Source organism: Acipenser ruthenus, chromosome 21, assembly GCF_902713425.1.
Source record: "Acipenser ruthenus chromosome 21, fAciRut3.2 maternal haplotype, whole genome shotgun sequence".
Lineage (NCBI taxonomy): Eukaryota > Metazoa > Chordata > Actinopteri > Acipenseriformes > Acipenseridae > Acipenser > Acipenser ruthenus.
The window spans coordinates 5642508-5658047 of record NC_081209.1 but is presented as its reverse complement, the minus strand read 5'-3'; the positions used below and the strand labels follow the sequence as shown (position 1 = coordinate 5658047).

The following is a 15540-nucleotide window of genomic DNA, read 5'->3' as shown; positions in this document are numbered from 1 at the left end:
ACTGCAGGCCAGTAAAACGAGCCACTTGGGTCTAGATGTGGAACACGTTGTGAATTTCCGGACGGATTTTTCCAGAAGCCTGTTTTTTTTGTGGTTTCCGAGATAAGAGATCAAGGAAACGCTAGCGGTTATGTGCAAGCAGTAGGTGAGTCTACTCTGATTTGTAGGATCGAGGAGATAAGGACTCGTTTGTAGGAAAAGATAATGGCTCATTGTTCCGACACTAGCCTGAAAAGCTCACCATCCGATAAGGGTTAATTAATCACTTGCGCTCTCACTGAAACTGTATATATTTTTTAATCCTTTATCTAAATGATTGCCGGCACCAAAAACAAAAAGGTCATCGTAGTCATGTAAACATTTGCATAAATTCATCTGTTTTTATCAGATTTGAACTAAATGTTTTCATAATGGTCTATAGAACGCTATGAGGCTATTCAAGGTAGTTTTGCGTATTGTGTGACAGACACATGACTTTGGTTCCACGTTTTGACCTATTCAGAGATTGTGGATGGAATTTTACAAATACAGTTTTGAAAGGCTAGAAAGTGGGGGCATAAATCAGACTTCATATGGAAGTGTATGCCTTCAAGCAACATAGTAGTGTTTTGTAACGCTTCGTAAATAAAAAATGAATGTAAGATGACCTAACTTTTAAACTGGAAATGAATATCCAAAATATTAAGAAAAAAAACAACAAAGAAAAACATACGTTTTCAGGTGGTGTGACTGAGAGATCTCGGTTAGGGGTTAAGCACTGTGTAATGAGTCACAATCTGGAACAGATTTAAACTGGGCACAGAGAAGGTTTTCATTTCCGTCATATATACATGTATGTGCGGGTGTGGGTGCCTCCCCGATTTTGAAAGGTAAAAATAAGAGAAACCCACTTTACAGCAACTTCAAACTGTGTGTCCCTGCAGATTAATCACCTCCCAGAGAGCCAGCCAGCCAGCCAGCCAACAATGTGGTTTGGGTTGTGACAGTTGTGTGTGGTTTTTAGATTATGAATCATAGCCTAGCCTTTAAGCTTCTTCGATGTTCCAGTAAATTGCTAAATCATAACTGGAATGCCCTGGTTAGTTGACGGCATCAATACGCAAAGCACCAAGAGAAGGGGAAAAAAAATCAGTTTGGTCGGGAGTGATGAGAGACTGCAAGCAGCACGGGCTTGGCCCAGCGGCTCTTCTCAGTGAACATTCGCCTGCTTTGCTGAACTCTGGAGAACTGCTGGCACTTCCAAAGCCCATGGAAGAGAAGGTGGGTGGAGCTTGTTCTTTCAGATTGAGACTGTTGTTGTTTTAACCCATTGGGTGCCGAGGGAGCAGGCTGTTTTGCGGGGCAGATTCAGTGCAGTTATGCGGCTCCTTTGGCAGACTGCCTTGTCATTTCAGAGCCTTTTCATAACATCGAGACCGCGGAGAGAAGCTTTATAAACAGCGGAGGCTGGAACATTAAGGAAAGCGTTTTAGACACGCTCCTCCTTGTTGTATATGCCAGCTCTCTAGGTAGCGCAGTGCATCCTGCCCTGCCTGTGTGGTGTTGTGTTTATATCATCTTGTTGGCCTGGAATACCCTTTCGTCAGACGCAAGATACATGGAGGCAGGCTTGGCTGGCTATCGCTCCAAGCAACATTGTTATTTTTTTTTCTGCTTGTTTTTATCAGTTGAACAAACATGCTGTGGAGTTTAACTTTTGCAGCTGCTGTTTTGTGCAGTTACATAATTTTTAGGCAGAAGCCACAAATGACCGCAGCAGTCTAGCTATTTAAGCTGGTTTCTTATGAAGTGATCACAGAGGCGTCCTGTAGTACTGGAGAGTTCTCCAATACGACCTTGTTTTGGAGCGTCGAAGACCAGGGGTCAGTATTTTTCGTTTATTTTTCTTCATTGTTTACCGCAGGTCTGAATAAAATGAAATCATTAAAAGTACGTGACTTTTACAAAACTTTAATCTCAAACAGTGTGTGCGAGTCCCTTGTGTGTTTTTTGTCTTTGAAAAGCAAGTACAGATTAGTTCCCAGATGATGGCAGTATTTAGATGCATCGCTGTTTAGACTTACCTACATTATAAAGAGTATAAAAACATGGTATATAATAATTACCTACATTATAAAGAGTATAAAAACATAATCATACATACATACATAATAATGCAGTGTTAAAAAATCATTTGCTGAAGTCTGTGCCCAGCAGGAGCTGCTCAGATTTGAACCAAAGCAGAGACAAGCCTGTGTGCTTCCCCTGGACTAGGAATAGAGATTCGCAGAGGTCCTCTTTCTTGTTCCGCAGATGCTTTCTCCCCTAGCAGGAAGCCGTGCCAGTGCCAAGAACATTTAAAAAATGATCCTCGGCTCTCCTTCCAGCAGCAGGGAACGAGGAGTGACAAACAGGGATTCATTTTTGCTGCGCCAGACTCTCTCGAACCCCAGGAAGGAAGCTTGCACACTGAGCGCAAATTACGTTCGTTTGAAGACTCATGGAAAGATAATCAAGCGCTGATAAACAGGTGGAGCCTTGGAATGCCTTAAAAGATACTTGAATAACTTTAGGTTTAGGTTATAACCTCCTGTCTGAAGATACTGTAGGGTGAGGAGTGTGGCTGTTGAGATTACATCGGCAAATCTTTTTTGGTTTCAAAGGCAGGAGGGGGTTTGAGTAAGCTGCTCCTGAAACTATATCAGGGAGCTGTGAACAAACAGGACTGTATGGAAGTATAGACATGCACTTTAGGCTAAATTGTGGAAGATTGTACAGTTGTAAACAGACAGAGAATTCTGTTTTGGTGTAATAATGAGCATGGTTGTGGGACTACAGTCATCTCTTTCTGTTGTGCACCAGCCTATCAGGATAATCGTGGATGTTTGCACACTTAAAATGATCAGTCAAATGTACTGTGAGTACATGTTACTCTTCCCTGAAAATGAGTTCAGAAAAAAATAGAAAAATGTTTTACCATTTGTTTATATAAATGCTGTGTAGGAGCTGTTCAGCTTTCTGTGCTTTTTATTTCAGCAATAATACCTGCACTGCAGGAAGAAGTACTTTTTGGCTGGCACCCTTGGAAAGGGAATTCAGTTTGTACTTGCTTGCTGGTTTTGATTTATTTTTAAAGATATTTTAAGGGATTCTTTGAAAAAAAAAAAAAAAAAAATGCTATTTTTAATATTACTTTCACCTTTTGGCAATGAGGATTCAGGCAGGTTGCCAAGGGATACGGACCACCTATAAGCATGCAGGTTTCAAACCCCCATCAATTCATTGCTGCGTGTGTTTTTTGTACAGCAGCAGCAGCAGCAGCAACAGCAGCAACAGCAGCAACAGCCGCAGCAACAGCAAGTGAGCCGCAGCAGCCAGGAAGAGAAGGATGAGAAAGAGAAAGAGGGAGAGAAGGAGGAGGAGAAAGCAGAGCTAGACAACGATAAGGATGACCCTCTGAAGTAAGTGGCAAGCTTTTCGATTTCTTATTTGGGCTAACCATGGTCAGTACCCCCCTTTGTACTTCCTTATCAAATAGGCAAACATTTCTGCCCTCATAAGGGTATTATTACAATTCTGTATTTCTTAAAGTACATTTAAATATCATTTAGTTTCCTGGGGCTAGTTTCACAAAGCAGTTCTAGGTAGCAGTTGGCTAAATCTAATTCACTTTCATAAAAAAATGTTTTTAAAGAAAGTAACACATTTATCCTTTAATCATATAGACTTGCTGAGTTGATTTCAACTAAACTATTGTTCTATCTTGAAATACTGTTTTTTAAAACAAGTAAAATAATTTAGCTTGCTAACTAGCACCCTTCTAAGTGCCAGCAGTGTTTTGGGAAACTGGCCCGTGTTTTCCATTTCCTGGGTGGTTCTCGGTTTTGTTTCCCCAATATTGAGTTCCAGGGGCACAGAGTCCAATTTAAAATGAGATTATTTTCTCACAGCCAGTCCCCAGGGCAGAGACGTGTTCTCCAAAGAAAGTCCTTTTTAGTCTAAACAATGCGATCGGCACACTGCTCCAACTGTTGCAGCTGTTTCTGAGTTTCTGCGCACTTCAGCTCAGATGTGAGGGAACTGTTTTGTTTCTGCCAGTGCTTGGTGCCAGAGGAATGTTTTAGGTCATTCACTTTATATTTCCATCAGACTTGAGTCAGAGCAAGCAGGAGCAGACCGAACTAGATAGAGAGAAAGACTGAAATCTGCTGCTGACCAACCCTACTTAACTATGTAAAATTGTTGAATTATTATTAGTAGTAGTAGCAGTATTCACTATAACCTCAATAAGCAATATCATATTTAATAATGCAGTGCGCCTAAAAAATAAGAAATGTGTACAGCCACAAAGGTACTCTTCCTAAAGGAAGTGATGTTCAGTGAGGTCCAGAGCGGGCCCTGGCACCCTGATGCAGTCGGTGTAACATCTGGCTCAGCTATATTTAGTTTAGCCCGAAGTTCAGCAGCAGGTTTCTTTCACAAGGATTAATTAGGAGCCGGCAATGATGAATTTGGAAAGGCTTTGCTGTCAGCTGGCTGGTTGTGCCTATGTTGCAGAAATTGCAGAAAGCTGCTTGAAGGTCCTTTCGGTAAAACCCTGTAAAGTTGTTATTTCTTTATTGCTGTTTCTTTTCAGCTTTTATTTCCCTTGGAACAAGTGTGTTTTTAAAAGAACAATCTTGTTGACCTTGATTAGGTATAGCGGTATTGCATATTGAATAACGTACAGTATTGTAAATTGACAAGACTCTTGAGAGGCGTATGTGAACAGGTTAAATAACTGAATTAATACATCTGTAGATAAACAGGGTTCACAGCACTGTAGAGAAACGTGTTTCTGGCTGTGAGCGGGCAATGCTTTGCTAGTGAAGTTTTACAGTTGACTAGAAGACAACACAATCGAAGTGTGCTGTTGAAATGCTTCCTGTTTCCAGTGTTCTGACCCCACCCTCTGCTTGGGTTTCTCAGGGACAGAAGCGGGGACACCTCGGGAGAGGAAGGGGAAGACAAGGAGCCCACTGTCGCTTTCAAGGGCCGCCGGACCGCCAACAGCCAAGGGCGGCGCAAGGGGCGCATCACTCGCTCAATGGCCAATGAGAACGAGGAGGCCTCCGCGCCACAGCTCAGCAACGAACTTGGTAAGAGAAGCTCTGCTTTCAGTGCCTCAAATCTGCAAGCACACGTTAAGTACAGTAGTAGACTACCATATATTTATAATAGTAGTAATGGTATAAGAGTTTAATCATTTGCCACCTTCAGTTTACTAGTGGTTTAGATAGATGTAAAGATACAACACATAAGGAAGGCACTGTATAGCCGTTAGTGCCCTGCTTAGCTTGCGCAATAACTAACAGGATTACAAAATGAGCAATAGTGAAAACCAGAGAGCCATGTGGTTGGATCTTGTTCTTTGTCTGAGGCTCATGTGAGGGGAAGTACCAGCCTGAGACTACGGAAACATGAGCAGCTCTCAAGAAAAGGCTGGGGACGAGGCGCACAGCTCCAGTCCTCGGAGGAAGCCCTGACAAGATTCCAAGTTTTTCTTACAACGATGATCGAAAGATTTATTTTCGTTTTTCCACTAGTACGCGTAAGACAACTCTCTCTCTAGTACCGGTAATTTTATTATTGTTATTGTTATTACTAATATTATTGTGCTTATTTCAAATTGCATGCAGTTGACATTCAGTGTTCTTTATTTCTAGTTTTGAGTAGCAAACTTTGACATCTTAGAAATTAATTTGCCTAAACAAATGCTGTAAATGTTATATTTTACCACAAACACTGTACTGAAACGTGTATTGTCAGATATTTTAGATGTAACATTTCTGATGGATGGGGAGGGCCTGTCAGTGCAGGGTGTTGGGCCAATTGCTGTAAATTCCCATCCAAACATGTGCACCGCTGTTGCCATTCCTTAAATCCAGACCTACAAACAATGTATTCGCCTTGCAAGTGGTTTGTTACTCGTAGCTAATGACTTACCTCAAAGGGAGAATATAATAAAAGGCTTAATCACCATGGGTGCATAATTAGAGACTGCTTTTCTTAAAGCCAGTCATGCATAGAGTTCACTTGAGTTTTGCTCTGCATGTTGCTCTTTTGTCTCTCAGTACACTCAGCCTGCCCCTTGGCTTCGTGTGATGAGAGGCAGAGTGACTGGCCAGTACAGTTGCAGACTCCCCTACAGCTAGTGCCTGACAAAGCCAGTCTGAGTGAGGGGAGCTTAGCAGATGTGTCAGGGGCTCGGCTGGTCCAAACCCCAAGGAGGGGCACGCTCCTCTCCTAATTGCCCAGGATAAGGATCCCTGGAAGCGAGCCAGGCCGCTCCTGTGATTGCTGCTGATCCCCAAACTTACCAGCCAGCAAAATCCGACTGTAAACTACCTGCGACCTTCATGTAGGCAGGGTCACTGCAGCAGTGCTCTGCTGACTGCACAGTGAGTCACTGCTGCGCTTTACAACTCGCGGGAATCTTGTGGGAGCAAAGGAAATCCGATTGTGTTTGAACCCATACAGTGCCTGACCTGTTCAATGTTCAAAAGTTAAACATTTACAGTTATTCTAATATCACATATGAAAATGTCTGGAAATGTATTTGAAGAGAAACTTACAATAAGGTGAAGAAAAAAACAACCAACAACTATTTTAAGGCCTGGTTTTTGACCTGCAAAACCACCTGCATAAAGCACTACAAGCATACAGGTGTTTTTTTGTCCTTCAGGTAATCTGCAGAGGTAGAACAGTGCCTATGCTGTGTTGGTTTGTCTGAGAATCGACTTCCACCTACACAGTTGTTGTGCAATTATCTGCAACTGTGACTAACTGGGGATTACATGTGGTTGTTTTTTGGGTTTTTTTTTTAAATATATGGTAGGGGAACCTTAATGGCAGTTCAAACTGGAAACTTCATTTTTGACCAGGGTTGTAGCAAGAACATGCCCACAGAGGCGAGACTTAATCCTCTAACGTTTTCACTGTTTGTATCCACACACACACACACACACACACACACACATACACACTTTGTGGGAGTTCTGTTTGTTCCTGGTTTAAAAGCAGAAGACGCCAAGGAACACAAAGTTAAAGAAACATAATTCAAGGTCTCCTAGGAGGATGTGTATTGGCAGTCAGGGATTTGAAACCAGAAATTCTTGGCTCCCAGTTCTTCGCTCAAACCACAGGCATCATTTTTGTAATATTAGCTGTAATTGGCTGTGGGCAGGGGAAACATTCTTTTTTTTTTTTTTTGTGGATAGTGCATCCCACGTCCCTTGATTTTCATAAACTGTAAAACATTCAGTAATTGGTTTTACATTTCGGGAAGCATTTATTTATTTATTTATTTATTTATTTATTTATTTAAATTTAGTTGTCGCCAATGGTTTTTTACCCCGGTTTCCCCACCTCCCCTCCCCTCCCCCCCAATTATTTTTAAATGTATCCTGTTCTGAACTGTGGATTATAGCAGTACACACATCTTTCTACAGGTGGAGGCGTATATCTACTGACAATTATTGAGCCATCTGCACTCAGCTATACAAGCTGAATAAGCAATTTAGCATCAGAAACATGCTTCGAGTCTCAGATAACATGGGAGAAGGAAGTGGTCTGAGATCAACAGGCTCCTAGAAACAGAACAAGAGTTGCTGGGCTGAATTGCCCTCCTCTCGCTCGTACATTTTCTTACTTATGTTTGTTATACTTGGATTTGAGGGGTTGCAGTGTTATTCCTGGTGGTGTTGTGACTGGGATACACTAAACCCAGTCATGCTGTGGGATAAATGCATGCTTGTAATAACTAATGATTAACTGAATTTGGTGTGGGCTTCCCGCTAAATGGCGTTTAGTTGATTAAACCAGGAGCAGCTGAATAGCTGTGTGTGAGTAAACCTGTGCTTGTCTGCTCATGTTTTCTTACATGTGACTCTGACTTGCTTTCCAGCTAATCTGGAGATGAATGAAAGCTCTCGCTGGACAGAGGAGGAAATGGATACCGCCAAAAAAGGTAGAAATGTGTCTATTGTTGCCTCACCTCTTCTGACTGGGGCAAGCTTGCCTGCCTCAGTCTGCAGTTCAGTGATCTGTGTTTCACTTCCTAGATTAGTGTGCCGTGCTCCTTTTTCTTTTATGCATTGTTTTCCCTTGCTCAGCGAATGCCCTATTTTCTTAGATCATTTTCAATTCAAATATGTAACTGAAGACACTGCTTCTGGAACCCAAGCTTCTGCCAGAAGCACTGAATGTAATCTGCACTATTTTCTGTAAAAGGAAAATCGGTTTCACTATACTCAAATAGATCCATCTGCGATCGCGGAGTAAACAGGATGAATCCATTTAATAAGCTTTTGTTCCAGTTCAAACGTAAACGGTTTCATTTTTCTTTTTAAAGGGTTTTGCCCTTTGAATAGGAGACTATCGGAGTTTAAGTCACTTCCAGTATATCTCAATTTTGGCATTTCAGCCACAAATGTATTTGAATCCAAATACAGTTGTAACATATCTATACCTTCTGCTGTTATTGGGCTATTAGGGTTTTCTTTTAATGATCTAAACAGAGGCAGATCTCAATACTGCTGCCCTAAAGTGTGAGTCAGATTTTTCTGCAGGACTCATTTCACTGCATTTTTTTGGTAAGTGGTAATGTTAATAAGTGGGTCAGTAATCTACGCTGCATGATCTAGGGGAATATCATATAAATAACAGCTGTTCCATTTTTAAAACATTAGTGGGACTGTTTTGTACAGTATGTACCTTACAAGGCTTTGCTTTTAAAACGTTACACTTGTTTAAAGAACTGTTTTAAGACTTGTGGTCACTTCACCATCAGAGCACCTGATGAGATGTATCAGTCTTCCCAGTAGAAGTGTCTGTTTTATTTACTGTGCAGTCCCTCCCTACAGTATGTCTTCATTAGGAACAAGCTCCTTTTAATCCATGGTAATGTTTTCAATTCCATTCTCCTAGGGGAGATTAACAGGATTCAGTCCCAGATCCTAGATTAATTCTGCAGCAGGCAGAGCGATGATCTGGATCTGTATAAAGGTTTTGATATAACTGCAGTGGATGGATGGAGGGTTTGCTTCCATAAATAGGATAAAATGAAAATATACATGTATTTTACACTTGGGTGATTCTGGAAACAAGTATTCAGATTTTGTTTAGGGTTTATAGAGGGGTTTGTGGATTTGACGTCTTGTTCCTAATACCAGACTGGCATACTAGCCTCATAATATAGTAGATGCCGGATACATTATACAGTGTTCAGTGCTCTCTTTTTTCTGTACAGCACATCTCCTATCTGCATTGTGCAGCACTGAATGCTTTTGAGATGCTAGTGACTATAGCAATGGAATCAGATTGCAACTTTGGGAGAATGAGTATTTATTTTTCAATGAACACTGTCTAGCCATACAATAATATAACCTAACAGTGTTATACTTCAAGATCTTTTTAGCAAGTGTTTGAAGGCTGTAGTGTATGGCCCTATTTGTTTAATGAGGTTAAACAAAGACTCAACTGTAAATGTGTAACTGGTTGAAGGGTTAACCTTGGCATGGCATTTGTTTCGTTTTTACTACAGCTGGCATTGTGCAGCAGAGCTAATATACTGGCGTTTAATAGAGAGCTGACTTTCATATGAGGCTAAGTGGATTACTGGTTAGTTCAGCCAAACTTTTATTCCAGAATGATTATAAGAGGGTAAATGTGCATTGGCTCCTTCGTTTATTGAGTTTCCTCTCGCTGTTCACATAATGTACATCTTGCGTATGTGATTGTAATGTATAATTTGAAGTGGCTTGATAGATTGTTCTCTCTATTTCTCCTTGAAACTCAGTTGACCTATTTAATAAATGCTGTTGAATAGAGGTGCTTGTATATAGATAGTGTCTATTTAAGGATAAGATTAAAAGTGTTGGTGCCTCCTTTCCTTGCAAAACCTAAAACACTTGTCAGATGCTGTTAAATATCCTCAAAAGACAGGCACAGCAGTGCCTTTTCATAGTCAAGTGCTTTCTCTGTAAACAAAAAACATGATCAACCTGATGCACCTTGACTTCCTTTTATGTAAGTCGTCTAATCTGTCAAGCTGTTTCCGAGCGAAATACAGTCGGATAATCGCCTCCTGCCTTGTTCTGTAGGAACTGAAGGAGTTTTGGCTCCGTCGAGTGACTCCTGCCAATCGCTTCGCCTCGCTGACGTTCAGAATGCGTGATGTGTGTTTAATAGAGAGGCGTGGGGGCAAAACCAGTGCCAAGCCGCCCGCAGCCCTGCCAGCCTGGACCGGTGCCACTCTTTCTGATATTAATGCTCACTCTAGAGGTCACATTCAGAGGAGATGAGACGCGGGGTCAGCCAGGGGAAAGATTAGAACTCATGTGCTGCTCCTTTCTATAGCAACGGCATCAATTCTCCTTCAGCTGGCAGGCTTCCTGCAGCACTGCCAGGCTGGCACTCTCTCCCTCTCTCTCGCGCTCTCTCTCGCTCTCGCTCTCTCTCGCTCTCGCTCTCTCTCGCTCTCGCTCTCTCTCGCTCTCGCTCTCTCTCGCTCTCGCTCTCTCTCGCTCTCTCTCTCTCTCTCATTCTCTCTCTCTCTCGCTCTCTCTCTCACATTCTTTTTTTTTCTCTCTCCCTCCCTCCCCTCCACTTTATTTACTTGGTAGGGACGGGGCTTTGAAAGTGGTATTCTGGTACCCGCTCATAGTCATCAGTTCAGTGGCAGAGAGAGAGGATGGCTAAGGAGGCATGGAATACTGAGCAGAGAGCAGATACTACTTCTGAAGTCCCGCTGCAGCTGTGAAAGGGGCGCTGTATTTATCACAGCACAGGCCCACACTAGGAAAGTATGCACAGCCGCTGCATGTGCCTTTCACAGCTTCTCAAGTGTCGTCTGTGTTGCCCTTGCTGGCGGGGCCTGGGGGTCTAAGGGCTTCTGCCCTGGATTTGAGCTCAATATTGAAGTATTTGCTCGCTAATAACGTGTTACATTGAAGACCTGGCCTATGGCAACTCAAAACAGCCTCTTGGGACTCTCTTCTGAAGGCGATAGGGGTGGAAAGCATGTGAGCTGAGGACGCCAGGAAGGAGGGGATTGGGAAATACAACTTTTTTTATGTCCTGTTGGGAATTGGAGCTGCGTTTTTTTTTTTTTAAATATTACTTTCTTTTGGATTGATGTTGGTACTTTAAAAATAAAAAAATATATTTATATATCCTTATCGGAGTGAATGTGAAGCATTTACAGGATTCTACAAGATAAAAAGGTAGTTTAGCATTTAGAAATGTAATCAAGGATGTAATGTCTTGCGCTGTGCCATGCATTACGGTATATTGGAAAAGAAAAAAAGAAGAAATGACTCTATGTGACTATCTATGGGAGGTTGCTTTTAAGTTAATTGGGATTTTGGCTTTGAAGAGGCTGCTAGGTTTATTGTGTTATGTACTGTAGAACCAACATTGACCAACCCAGGAGATTAAAAATCTGTGGCTTTCAATGGAAAATGTGTTTGTGTTCTTGACGTTAAGCTTGGGATTGACGTTTCTTTGTCCTGTCTGCTGTTTTATTCCTCAGGGTGAATGTAATTACAGTCTTTATTTTTTTAATTGTGCAGTTTTCTAAAGTATTATATTCTCATGAAATAGCATACGTTCCTTGGGAAGTGTAACAGTACAGTAGTTGTTGCAGCAGAATGGACTGTGGTCAGTGGAATGGACTGTGGTCAGTGGAATGGACTGTGGTCAGCGGAATGGACTGTGGTCAGCGGAATGGACTGTGGTCAGTGGAATGGACTGTGGTCAGTGGAATGGACTGTGGTCTGGACTGCCAGTAGTACACAGAATATTTCCTGTTTATAGATGCCTTTTAAAGTTTTGTACTGTACAAGTCGTTGGTAAGCAGTGGTTTGCGCTGTTTGCCTTGCTGTCTGTGTATCTTGTGCTTCTGTTAGTTTAGTAATCGAACCAGCTATCTTATCTGTACCTTTTTGTATGAGATGGAGCTATTGGGCTGTAACAAGCAAATGATTTACAGAGACTTCCCCCAGCGTGAGCCAGGTTAACCTTTTCCACTCTGCTAGCTACTTCATATACTGCAGCATTTAATTATTATTATTATTATTATTATTATTATTATTATTCAGGTATAGAAATCATATTCATAACAATCCTATTCATAACAATATCCTATTTCATAACAATTTCACCCATTTCAGGTTTAACTCGGAGCTTGACTAGCCACAGTGTAGAAGGTAACAAGCTCAGCTGTGTTTATTTAAACTGAGTGATGAATGGGAGTTATTTCCATCTCTGTTATTTATATAAACAGAGATGTAATAATAATAATAATAATGATGATTCATGATTTTTTTTTTTTCCCAGCCTCACGTTGTTTAGAATGTGTGAATTATTATTATTTTATTTTTTTTGCTCAGGGTAATAAATAATCCTAATAAAGGAAACTTTGTGATAAGGATTCAAATCCAGTCTTAACACACAGTGCCCTTCAGTTTCACAATCCGATTGCTATGGTTTGTTAAGCATTATCAGATCCACTGTGTTGTAAAGGTTGGATCATACTGGTGAACAGATATATTTTTAAAGTCCTTATTGTTTTGTAGTCTCCTCCCTTGTTCTAAATCTTATTTTCTTGTTTCACTAGGCCTTCTTCAGCATGGCAGAAATTGGTCTGCTATTGCCAAAATGGTGGGCTCCAAAACTGTGTCCCAGTGCAAGAACTTCTACTTTAACTACAAGAAGAGGCAGAAACTGGATGAAATTCTGCAGCAACACAAAATGAAAGTGGTAAGTCAGTGCAGGTTAACTATATAACCTTATTTTTTTTAAAAAAATAGATAGATAGATATTTGTTGTTTTTTTTCACAAGACTGCATTGTACTGTACTGTGTAACACAGTGTATACAGGTTTTCTTATTGTGGATGTGTAGAGTACATATTACAATGCAAATAGAGGCTCCTGGAGTTTTCCAAGCTGTCATTCCAGTAAGTGATGCCTGTGAATAAAGAGATGATCACTCTAATAATGTGAATCTCTTTGTTTAATGGGGCAATGCTTTGAATTAAAGCCAAAGGGTGTTATCTGATAAGTCAAGAAAGAGGAAACCATAAATGTGAACTTTGGAGGGGGGAGAAGTGAAAAAAAAAAAAAACCCTGCAGGGCTCCAAGCAGAAGTGAAACAAGCTTGACGATGCCCCTCGTAGAAACTGGGCCGACTATTTTTAACTCAAAAGTTAAAGGTGAGGTAACTTGGAGATCATGTTAACGAGAACATCACATGATACAAGCAAGTAACAGCTGAAAACTTGCCTTGTATTTCTAATTCACAGCCCTGGATCATTATGGGGTATACCTTGCTGTCAATCATACTGTACTTATGGGGCTTTTGTATTCATTGTTTATCACTTTCTAGAAAATTCATTTTTAAAGAAACATAGGCATGAAAATTTTGGTACTTTCCCAGTCTGTTCTTTCAGGGTCTTGACAGCTATTCAATATATAGGATGTGTGGCATTTTACACGCTTGGATACAACTTGGATTTATTCAGTTGCCTCTGATATGACAGCAATGTAGGCCATCTAGTTCACAGCAGTCCATTGCCAGCCAAACTAAAGGAAAATTGACCCCTAGTGCTGGCTCTGCTTTCTGTAGAGACCCTGCTTGATCTAGCCTAGGTTGCATGTATCTACGGCAGGAAAGTAGAGCCCTGAACTCGATTGTAACAGCAGCTTAACACAGGGGGGTGTTCTGTGCCACAGGAGAAGGAGCGCAACGGCCGACGGAAGAAGAAGAACGCAGCGGCGGTGCAGAGCGAGGAGGCCAGCGCCCCGTCCGCAGCAGAGGAGGAGGAGATGGAGGGGTCGGGGGCCAGCGGCAACGAGGAGGAGATGGCCGAGGACGCAGAGGGTACGACCTTCCCAGCAAGGGAGGGTGGGAGGGGGTCAAATTCACTTCCGTAGCTGAAGGGACAATGGGGAACCATTTTAATTCAGAATGATCTCTTCAGATTGTAGCGCGATTTGTAGGCTGCTGCGTGGAGAGGTGGCCACAGAATCCATTGATTGCAGTGAGTCACTGAACTATGAGCTAATGGTAATCATATGAATTTATCAGAAGGCTCTTTTTAAAATGCTGTAATGTAAAAGGATGGGGGTGTGATGTCACCGCCTGTCAGAGATATTGTGTAGTTTTGCTGGAGCTTTGTGAGGAAATTTGCACAGAGCCTATCCAAGGCTAGACATCCCTCATCTTTCATTATTTTTTAATAAACACAGCTTCAAAAACAAAGGACAGCTACAGGACGCGTACATTGGAGTAGCAACCACCTTTATCCAGTGCTGTCTCTCTTTCCTTCAGTCATTTGGATGATGGCATGTTTTAGTGCTAGAAATTGCTTGGGCATACGTGTAAATTGATGGTGTTGAGCACTAGCTCTTTATAACTATTTAAGAACTGATTTAGTCATACATAATGAAAATAAATGTAATATCCTGCCTTGTTTATATCTCCTAATATGTTTTCTTTTTATTTTAGGTGCAGCCAATAATAGCTCAGACACAGAAAGCCTCCCATCTCCCAGATCTTCAGAGGAAAGCAAAACCAAAGACAACAACAATGAAGGTAACAGGCCCAAGTCAACTCCTGGAGCTGGAGTAGAGAACAGCGCTGGACCCAGTGCTGGATCAGACGACATTGCGGCTGGAGAGCCCCATAGAATTCCAGACAAGGCCTCTGCTCAGAGCAGCAAGCCTAAGGAGCAGAAAGAGGTGAAAGTTGAAGTCGAGGAGACTCTCAAAGAAGACCTCATTAAGAGTGAAGCCTCTGAGGATTCAAAGGAGCAGCAATCGGACTCTACTGACAAGAAACCAGCAGGGGATATTGAGGCAGGCAAAAGGACAGCCAAGGCTATGAAAGTGGAAAACCAGCATGGACACAAGGCTGGCGCGAACACTGACAGTGACTCTAGCGCCACCTGCAGTGCAGATGAAGTAGAGGAGCCAGATACCTCAGACAAGAACAGGTAAGGGCAGACTGCATACAGATAGGTGGCTGTTAGGTGCCAGCAATGAGGTGCACCAGGTACTGCTGATTTCAATGCAATTTCCATTGCGTAACTATTGGAGACATGGAGGCAGTTGTCGGCTTTCTAAAATGTTTCCGTCCATGTACCGTACCATCTTGTATAGCCGTCACCTGGTGCATAGAACATATGACATCGTTCTAATTCAGAAAAACAAAAAATCAACAACTGTTTCTTACATTTATAGAAGTTCCTGAGTACAATCGTAATTTTTTTTAATACTTTTGCATGTATAGCAGAAATCCCAAACTGCGCAAGATTACATCTTCTATAATAATAAGGGATACCCTACAAAATACATAACAGATTTGTTTATGGAGGGGGAGTGTAAAGGAGAGTTAAACAAGCTAGGACGAGACGTGCTTCTGGAGAGATTGATCCGTTTTGACAGAGCAGAGTGTAAGTTGTGTAACAATTAAAAGCTGGCAGTCTGCCAGGTGAGCCCTGGAGGGCACCGTGCGATTC

The 15540-nt window shown here is 41.7% G+C and overlaps 1 protein-coding gene across 10 annotated transcripts in view; it reads left to right on the top strand.

Annotated features, from left to right (window-relative positions):
• LOC117428496 (nuclear receptor corepressor 2-like) overlaps positions 1-15540 on the top strand; it is a 132814-nt gene that overhangs the window by 83132 nt on the left and 34142 nt on the right. For 8 of the 10 annotated variants that reach the window (XM_058994562.1, XM_058994561.1, XM_058994556.1 and 5 more), the window contains exons 15-20: positions 3286-3440; positions 4948-5117; positions 7925-7987; positions 12638-12780; positions 13754-13901; positions 14529-15015. In XM_058994562.1, coding sequence (XP_058850545.1) covers positions 3286-3440; positions 4948-5117; positions 7925-7987; positions 12638-12780; positions 13754-13901; positions 14529-15015 — 1166 coding nt within the window. The remainder of the gene's footprint in view (positions 1-3285; positions 3441-4947; positions 5118-7924; positions 7988-12637; positions 12781-13753; positions 13902-14528; positions 15016-15540) is intronic. The other 2 variants (XM_058994557.1, XM_058994554.1) reach the window with 1 other exon arrangement.